Genomic DNA, 10,117 nt, shown 5'->3' with positions numbered 1-10,117 from the left:
TAATTTTTATACCAAATATAAGTGCAACTAATCATAGAAATTTATCATTTCACTTGAACTTTTGATTTAACCGAATATAAAAGGCTTTGTATTAAAAGATATTCGAATATTATATAAATGCTTTGTATTAAAAGATATTCCCATAAATATAAAAAGGGAAAATAATATATAGAAACAACAAATACATCCTTTTACCATGGAATCCTTAGTAGAAAATCTATTCATTCATCCATGCATGTCTCTTAATTATTCTTTTCTCAAATATTGAGCTCACCTCTTCATTCTCTTTATTAGGCACCTCTATGACATGTAGTTAGGCTTCCCTTAATAGGATTGTATCAATATAAGTTTCATCTTGGATATGATTTTTCATATTAAGTGGTAATTGATTTGTTTCGAACATTGTTTGTTGTTGTTTTGATGCATGCGATATGTTCCAGACATTCTTAAAGGGTGTCTACTAGAATTTTTATTGGGAGGGATATGAAGTATATCTTCAACATCCATTATGCCTAGAACATCCAAAAGTATTTTTTTGGCTCCATTGGTGTAATTTTTATATGATCTTGTTATGGTTCCGTTACTCTAAATTAGATTTGTTTTCATTAATAATAATAACAAACTAGTAGTAAATCACTGCATACATACGGGTACTACTTTGTTGTACATATTTATTCACAAAATTGAAAATTAATTAGGTTGAAAATTAATTGGATGTACATGTATTCATTATGGATGGTGATGCTTAGGCTGTAAAAGAATTCAACAATGATTGAAATGGTTTCATGAATGCATGTGATGAGAGTCGAGGAGTATGCAACATAAAGCTCGTGGTGAGGTACGAAAGATCTGGGAAGAAGAAGAAGAAAAATTGTGTAAAGAGTTTGATGAGAAAATGTGGAAGCTTGAATCTTGGAGGAGAGATCGAAATAAACGCGAGGTTTTAATAGATCAAGAGATGCAGAAACTTGAAGAGGACAAGAAGAAGAAAGACACAATGAATGAATCACTCTTGTTAGCTTCAAAAGAGCAGAAGATACCTGATAAGAATATCTTTAGACTTGTTGAAGAAAAGGAGATAGAAAAAGGTCATTAAGAAAATATTTCTATTGTAAAAGTAACTAGATGCTTAGAAATGGAAATCGAGGAGTTAAAAGAAAAACTGCAAGTTAGAAAACACCTAGAGATGAAAATGGTGCAGCTATAAAAAAAATGATAATGAAACGATTATTAGTTATCGCATGGGTAAATTCTATTTATTTTATGTCAAGTAAAAAAATCGAAAAGAAACATATACGGATTTCATAAAATATTAAAGAATAGAAATAGAAAACTTGTAAATTAATTTTGAAATTAAATACAAAAAATATCATAAAAAAATTTAAAAAATCAAATTGTAGGATGAATGTTTTTAATAGAAGTAGGTTATAAGAAGTCATAAAACATTATTTTGAAGATGCATATTTTTTATTAGATATTAATTGTTATATAATGTTGTATTATTATATATGTTATAGTTTATTAATTTTTTTAATTAAATTATGATGAAATAATAAAAATATTTAATCAACCGTAAGAAGAATTTCATTAAAATAACTTGACAATGCAATGAAAGTAGGAGTACATATTGTAATAACTAATGCTAATACATTTAATCCCATCAACAGCTACCAGCATTGCTCATATCACTTGCCTCACTATTTTGGTCCAATTCGAAAGCATCATTGCTGACTGAATTTGTTTGTTCAATGACTTCAAAATTAAATTGATTTGTCTTAGGCACATAATAGACTTTTATTTGTGTTGGTACATTAAAATCAAAGTATGATGCCACTATATGAGCATTTCTAATGTATGGTGTATCAGATTGAAAACAATAAAGAACTTCGCAATATTTGTTGTCATGAAGATTGTAGAGCCATACTGTCATTTTCTTTTTTAATGTTTCTCCAAATAATTCGATGTAATAGCGACAAACTTCAATTATTTCCTACGGAGTCAAGTTAAAATATAATTAGGTAGTAGTAAAACAACGAATGAGATTAAAAACACAGGATGTGATATTTTCTTACCGTCGATGGATCGATTACTGTATAAAAATATATCCTGCATAAAAATATTGAATCAATATTAAGTAAAATAACAAATTGTTAAAATCAAAATTATAAAAAAAAGAAAGAAAATCGTAATCAAGATTGATGAAAATTTAGAAGAAAAAAATAAATGGCGATAATGAAAGAAAATAGTACATGATTGCAATGAATAAATAAACTCTATTAACTCACCTTGCAACTTCTATGAGTTTTGCAAATCCCCTTTGTATTACTTAAGTTAGTTTTTGTCGGTGTTTGTTTTCCGTTTTTGGCGGTCTTTGCCTTTGGTAACCGAGTTTGTTAGAACTTTTGTTCTAAATTAATATATCTCGATTACTAAAAAAATAAAAAATAAACTCTAATTTTTATACACCAAGAATAAAGAAGAAAAAACGTGATTTTTTTGTTATTGTTGTTTTTCTTTCTTGTTTTAATTTGTGAATTAGTTGAAATGACTCTTATTTATATAGGATGCAATGGATTAATTAAGAATATGCCATGAAAATTAATTGTGGACGGTGAATTCATTAAATAATATTTTTAACTGAATTTATTAAATTAATATTTTTAAATTAAATTAAAATTGATTGACGAAATTGGTACTTTACATTTGTGTCATGTCTCATGCTACATAAATAACATATATAGTATAAATTTCAATGATATTTTTTACATATATTGACCAGTGTGACCCTTTAATCCATTCTCAATTTTTTTCTTCCTGGCACTTACTGTTGAGTCCTATTTCTCTATATCTCTTCCATCAATATTTAATTTATTAATTAGTTTAAAATAATGCAACAGCTTTTGTTAATTACTGGGTATGAGAAATGTTATTTTCAACACACCATTTCATCCTAATATAACGTAAGAACTTTTTTTATTTTCACTATATTTTTTTTTAATTAACATTCTATAATTTAATAAAAAAACTCTCAAAATGAAATAAAAATACTATTCAAATATAATTTGTAGAAATAAAGCATTGAAGATATAATAATATATTTAATTGATGCGTAATTGGCTAACATTTTTATATCTTATAATTTGAACATATCTCATATAAAAAAAATCAAAAAAAAATATATACGAATTTCATAAAATATATATGCGTTTCTTTCACTCCGCTTTAAGGGAAGAAAGGGAAATACTTTATTGTGTTCTCTAATTTCAAGGAGGGGTAGGTTGGAGGAGGTTGGAGAAATCAAGAACTTCATCTTTGAGCACTTCAAAGGTTTTTTTTAAGAGGAGGAAAGTAGACCGGAACCAAAGGATCTAGGTTTTAAGGGGTTGTCTTTATCTGATAGGTTGAAGTTGACTAGGGCTTTTTCCGAAATGTAAGTGAAGGAAGCTATATGGTCTTGTGATGGCCATAAGCCCATAAGTGTCCGGGGCCGGATGGGTACATATTGGAGTTCTTCAAGTCATGGGTAAATTCTATTTCTTTATGTCAAGTAAAAAAAAATCAAAAAGAAATATATACAGAACTCCTAAAATATTAAAGAAATAGAAATAGAAAACTTGTAAAATTACTTTGAAATTAAATACATAATATTTCTTAAAAAAATTTAAAAAACCAAATTGTAGAATAATTTTTTTTTAATAGAAGTAGGTTATTGAAAGTCATAAAACATTATTTTGAAGATGTATATTTTTTATTAGATATTAATTGTTAATTCATTTTGCATTAATATATATATATATATATATATATATATATATATATATATATATATATATATATATATATATATATATATATATATATATATATATATATATATATATATATATATGTATGTCATAGTTTACTAATTTTTGAAATTAAATTGTGATTAAATAACAAAAATATTTAAACAATAGTAATAAAAAATTCATTAAAATAACTTGACAATACAATGAAAGTAAGAATACTTCTTGTAATAACTTTTGCTGATACATTTAATCCCAGCAACAACTACCAGCAGTGCTCATATCACTTGCCTCACCATTTTGGTCCAACTCGAAATCATCGTTGCTTACTGAATTTGTTTGTTCGATGACTTCAAAATTAAATTGATTTGTCTTATGCACATAATAGACTTTTATTTGTGTTGGTACATTAAAATCAAAGTATGATGCCACTATATGAGCATTTCTAATATATGGTGTACCAGATTCAAAATAATAAAGAACTCTGCAGTATTTGTTGTCATGAAGATTGTACAACCATACTGTCTTATTCTTTTTTAGTGTATCTCCAAATAATTCGATGTAATAGGGACAAACTTCGATTATTTCCTAGAGGCAAGTCAAAATAAAATTAGGTAGTAATAAAACAACGAATGAGATAAAAAAAATAAGGATTTGATATTTTCTTACCGTTGATGGATCGATAACTGTATAAAAATATATCCTGCATCAAAATATTGAATCAATATTAAACAAAATAATATTTTGTTAAAATCAAAATTATGTTAAAAAGAACTAAAAAAACATTATGTTACTGTGATGAAAGAAAGTAATACTCAAGAGTGATGAAAACTTAGAACATTAAAAGTAAACGAAGAGAATGAAAAAAAAAAGTACATGATAGCAATGGATTAATTAAGAATGGAGAGGAAAGAGTAAAGAGTAAAGAACAAAGAAGAAAAAACGTGTTTCTTTGTTATTGTTGTTTCCTGCTTGTTTTATATAGGGATGCAATTTATTAATTAAAAATATCCATAAAAATTATCTATGAACTTTGTATTTATTAAATATTATTTTTAATTGAATTTATTAAAATACTATTTTTTATTCATTTTATTTTGATAATTGATTGACGAAATTGGTATTTTACACATTATATTGACCGTTGTCTCAGATTTAGTATAACTTTCAATGATATATTTTCACATATATTGACTGTCGTGACCATTTAAACCTTCAATATTTGTTTTTTATATCTCTTCCATCAAGATTTTGTTACCCTTTTCTAATTTTTTTTATTTATTTATTAATTAATTTAAAATAAAGCAAGAACTTTTGTAAATAACTGGGTAAGAGATATGTTATTTTCAACACACTATGGTCTTGTTTGTTTCAGCTCTAAAAAAATAGATTTTTTTCTTTGTATTTTTGAAAATAGATTTTTCAAAATTGTTTTTCAAAATATTACAAGTTTTTTTATATTCGTTTTTTCTAAAATGAAACACTAATTTTGACATCTTAAAACATAAACATACATTATTGAAGACCAAAACTTAGTCAAAATTGCAATTTTTTCAAAAAATTGTATTTCAAAAATGATTTTTATGAAAATCTATTTGAAATAGCTTCAAAATTAGAAGTGGCACATTAGGGCACTGTCCACAACGGACGGTGATAATAACATTTCCTTGGATAGAGAACACCAACGAATATCAGAATGATAAAGCGACATTATTCTCCGAGGCCACTTCAAGCCTTGGTCATTCCTCATCACTGATCGAGGAAGGTGCGAAATAAACCACCTAGACAGCAAAGGCATACAACACATGAGAGTTCCTCGCTTCTTCATAGTACTAGTGTGAAGTGAGTGTAGAATATCTCCGAGCAGAGTAGGTACTGCATTTCGAGTCAAAAATATCTTGATGGCGTGTACGTCTATGAATTGGTTAGGATTTGGAAACAACACCAAACCATAGATGAGCAAAGCCATTATGTCTTCGAAAGCATGGTAACTCATGGAATCCAAGAACGATCGAGCCTTCTCAAGTAGGAACCTAGCAAGGAAACCCTTGACTCCACTCCTTGTTTCCCAATTGTTCTCAATTTCAGACTTCTTCAGATCATGTAAAGTAGCAACCATGACTCCAGGGTTCGGAATATTTTCCAAACCAGTGAACGGTAGCTGATCTATAATGGGGATGTGAAGCATCTCAGAAAACTCCTCCATGGTAGGCACTAATTGATAATCGGGAAATGTGAAGCAATGATGCTCGGGGTCAAAGAATTGAAACAACACACTCATCATTTCTTCTTCAAAAACTGAGGTAACCAAGTTGAGTAGGTGACCATGTCTTTCGCTGAAGCGAGAACCTCCAGGAACCTTTAATACCAATTCTTTTAGCTCAGAAGGTACCCTCACAAAGTTGACTCGAATAGTGTTTCTAGTATCCATGACCTACAAAAAAGAACGAAGATAAATTTCTTGGTCCTTAAAATGGTTAGTGAAATGTTATGCTTATGATGTCATGATGCCAAGTAGATAACAAATGTAACACCCCATAAAATTCTTTATTTAATTTAATTAATTTTTGGATTAAATATTAGAATTATTTGAGTTAACTGAGAAAAATGGGAATAATGAGACTAATGGGCCAGTGTCGCTTTTAGTAGAAGGGGGGTGTCAGTGGTGAAGCCCATTACTAATGATAAGCTTATTTTCATAAAATAGAAAAATAGAAGGAGTTGTGGAATAGAGAGGGTTACAGCATTTTGGGAAAAGAAGTCTGAACGTGAAAAGAGGAGAAGAGCGAAGAAGTGCGACGCAGGGAAGAACGAAGAATCAACCTTCAGGTAAGGGGGGACTCTTCCGTTTATCTTCTATTATGGGACTATAGGTAGTATGATAGAATTTGATCGTGTTATTCGTATCAATTGGGTTGTGCCTAGGTTGTAGAATTGTTAGGTTTTTGGGGAGAATTGATTTATGATGATTGTATTGATCATGTATGGTGTTAATTGGATGGTTGAATGTATTATAAATGTGTTATAATATGTGCTTGTTTGCTGTACGTAAAATCTGGTTGGAATGGAATTGGTTTGGTAGTGATTCGGTGAAGGAAGGGCAAAATCGCAGGCTGTTTTCTGAGATTCGGAGTTCTGGAAATCGCCAGTTCGCGCCGCGTCCAGGAGTTGGCGCCGCGAACTGCTTGGCAGAAGGCCAGGAAGTTTTGTTGTGCTCAGTACGCGCCGCGAGCATATGGCCGCGCCGTGAAAGCGTAGTTCCTTCTCGTTCCGCGCCGCGAAACCTTGTTTGCTCCGCGAAGGCGTAGTTCCGATTCGTTCCGCGCCGCGAAATGTGTGTGGCGCCGCGTGCTGTTAGTTGTTGCGACAGGCCGTTTTGAAAAGTTTAAAATTATGTAACTTTTAAACCGTAAACTGGATTTTGGTGCTGTTTCGAGTGCAGTGGAGCTAATCTAATAATTTAAATACTCAAATGGTGTTTTGAGTTGTGACTTAAATTATTTTTAAAACACCCGACCTTATTTGTTTGTGGTGGGATATGCTTATAGGTACACTAATGAATGTTTACCTGTATGATGTTGTGGTTATAACCGGAGTTTATTATACATGTATTGTTGGCGTGAAATATGTGTTTTACTGATGATTATGACATTGATCGATATATGTGGATGATGAGCATGTTATGGTTGATGCATGCATTCATAATCATTATGTGGCTGGTCCTTGACGATGGTGGATCAGTGGTAGCTAATTCCCATTGTGTGGAATTAGTGAGTGGGTGTTACCGTATCCTTGACGATGGTGGGTCGGTGAGTGGGGTTATCCCAGATTTTGGTACCACATGCATGTAGTTGCATTGCATTAGGCTGTTTTGCTATTATAACATGAATGGAAGATTGTCCAATGTTATAATATGTGTTAATTTGGTTGTTTGCTCACTGATTGTATGGTTTGAATCTGATCATAACTGTGATTGGGTGAATGGCATGTGAAATAATATTTTATTATCTATATCTTATAACATTAGTTAAATGTGAATGAGACTCACCCTTACTGTTGTTATTTTTCAGATTGAGGAGTAGCTCTCGTACTTGGTGAGGATTAGCTTGTCAAGTAGTTCGTTAGAGTCAGTTGGGTCCGTGTCATGCTCTGGTCGTGTAACACTGGGGGGCATCGTCTAGAGTTACTTGTTAAACTCTTTTTATTTTGGATGGATTTTTATGTTGATGTTTTAAGTCTGTGACTTGGCTGTTTGTTATTCAGATGTTAAAGATAATTCCGCTGTGTTAAACATGATGATCTGAATAAAATTGGTTGACGTTCTCTTTTATGGCATGACATGAGTATTATTGTGCAATTATTTGGAAGTTGTAATGCCCTTATTCATGTTTACTCTGATTATTATTTATTATTTATGCGGGGTATTATAAGGGTGTTACAACAAACATAAACAAGTGTTCCTAGTATCCATGACCTTATGATGTCGCGATCGCAGTGCCGAAACATTCCCCTGCACGAGTTCAGCATAACCCCCTTCTCATCCCAACACCCAAATCCATGTTCTAGCTCAAAATTTCAAACGAAATTCTCATACATATCATATATACAACTCATATGCATCACTAGATTCATCAAAACCTCATTAATCATGCAAACCTATGAATTTCACCCAAATCCCAAAAGTTAGGTTTTCACATTCTTTCCACCAAACATGTTATAATTCAAAACCCACACATAGAATCATGGTAAGAAGCATTATAACATATCATTCCATCAATACATACAACATTACACCATTGATTTCACTTAAAACCTAACAATTTCAAACTCATACATCCATGGAAAATAACATACAATCTAACCCACCATAAACATCATCATGCCAACCCATAGAGAGTAAGAACCCCACCCTTACCTTAGCAAAAGCTTCACCAATGGAGCCTTTCCTCTTCATGCCTTAGCTTTTCTCTTCCTTCCCTTCTTTCTCTTCTTTCTCTTCTTTATCCACAAAATGAGTTATGAGGCCAAACCTCTAAAACCCTAATTCTTACTATTATTCTTTTCTTAATTGGGCTTAACTCACAATCCAATCTCTTTGTGTTATATTTCTTTCACTTAGGCCCAATTCATAATATCTCTTTAATTGCTCAATTAATCCAATTAACATACATAAATAATTAACCACACAACATAACTGAATATTATTTCCAATAATATTCCATATTTACCATCGATCCATAACTTAAATATACCGACTCGCGAATTCATAATCCTCCGACTAATCCGACCACAAACTTAACTGCTCAAATCAACATATTAGTTGAATTACGCCTTTAGAATATGTAATACGGTGAACTGACTTTATCGAAATGTCGCGGTAAGCAAGAGTCTCCACCGACTTTTATTTTATCCAAATTATCAGAAAGGCTAAAAGAACAGGAAAAACCTTTTAAATAAAAAAACCGAGTTCGGGGGGTAATTTATGCAAAGGGAATGTGTAAGGCACCCTTTGCATCCATGGTTTTCCATGGGCTCTTAATTGCTTTGCTCTTTGAAAGAAATGTAGAAGAAGAAGAAACAAGGACTTTAGCTCGTAAATGAGCGTAGCCTTTTTGAAGGTTTATGAAAAAGTGTAAGAAAAATATTTAAACCAGAGCAAAGCAATTAGGGGCAATTACCTGGTTATATGAAAAATGTTCTTTTTAGCCTTTCAGGGCTATCCCTACCATAAGAGGGTAAGGAAGTCCTTTGATTTGGAGGTTGAAGGGACGTCGAATTATCGTTCGCCAAAGACTGTCCCTAGCCATAGAAAGGCAGGTAGTCTAAGGGAAGGATCAGAATAGCCATTTTTCGTTTAGGCAACCAGAGGATACCTCAGCACTTCGTAGGCAACTTCGAAGGACGAGATCATATTTGGCGAATCGAAGGCAGCATCATTAGGGACTTATGATATTTGAATGAATCGAGGGCAACATTGCTGAGGTATCCTCGTATTCGAGGAACTTGGCTATTATGCATTTTAAAACACAAGGCAACAGGCAACAGGCAACATGCAACATGCAACAAGAGGGGTACCATAAAAGCTGTGTGGGTGCAACAATCACGTGATCAGATTCAAAATAATTTATCTTGTAATTAAGTGATTCTAATTCAATTCAGGGTTACCACTCCCTATTTTACTAACCACGCAGTAATAATATAATATATCTATCATAGTTTAAGTGCCTTCAAGGGCACACAATACAACCTCGAAGCAGATACAGAATAAACCATGGGGATGGGGAAAAGAAAAAAACAATAAACTTAAACCCCAAGAACGCAATAGGGTTTGG

General features: G+C 31.6%; 1 protein-coding gene across 1 annotated transcript; it reads right to left on the bottom strand.

Annotated features, from left to right (window-relative positions):
- Positions 1 to 5,397: 5,397 nt before the first annotated feature.
- On the bottom strand, positions 5,398 to 6,216 carry LOC131659475 (uncharacterized). Its single transcript, XM_058928663.1, has one exon. It carries the CDS (start codon positions 6,214 to 6,216, stop codon positions 5,398 to 5,400), a length of 819 nt encoding a protein of 272 aa, XP_058784646.1.
- Positions 6,217 to 10,117: the final 3,901 nt, after the last annotated feature.

This window comes from Vicia villosa, linkage group LG3, assembly GCF_029867415.1.
Source record: "Vicia villosa cultivar HV-30 ecotype Madison, WI linkage group LG3, Vvil1.0, whole genome shotgun sequence".
Classification (NCBI taxonomy): domain Eukaryota; kingdom Viridiplantae; phylum Streptophyta; class Magnoliopsida; order Fabales; family Fabaceae; genus Vicia; species Vicia villosa.
Note: the sequence above shows the minus strand (reverse complement) of the source record. Positions and strands in the feature narration are given on the sequence as shown.

Excerpts from the sequence above, each read along its gene's own strand:
- LOC131659475 (XM_058928663.1), bottom strand. The coding sequence starts at position 6,216 with ATGGATACTAGAAACACTATTCGAGTCAACTTTGTGAGGGTACCTTCT.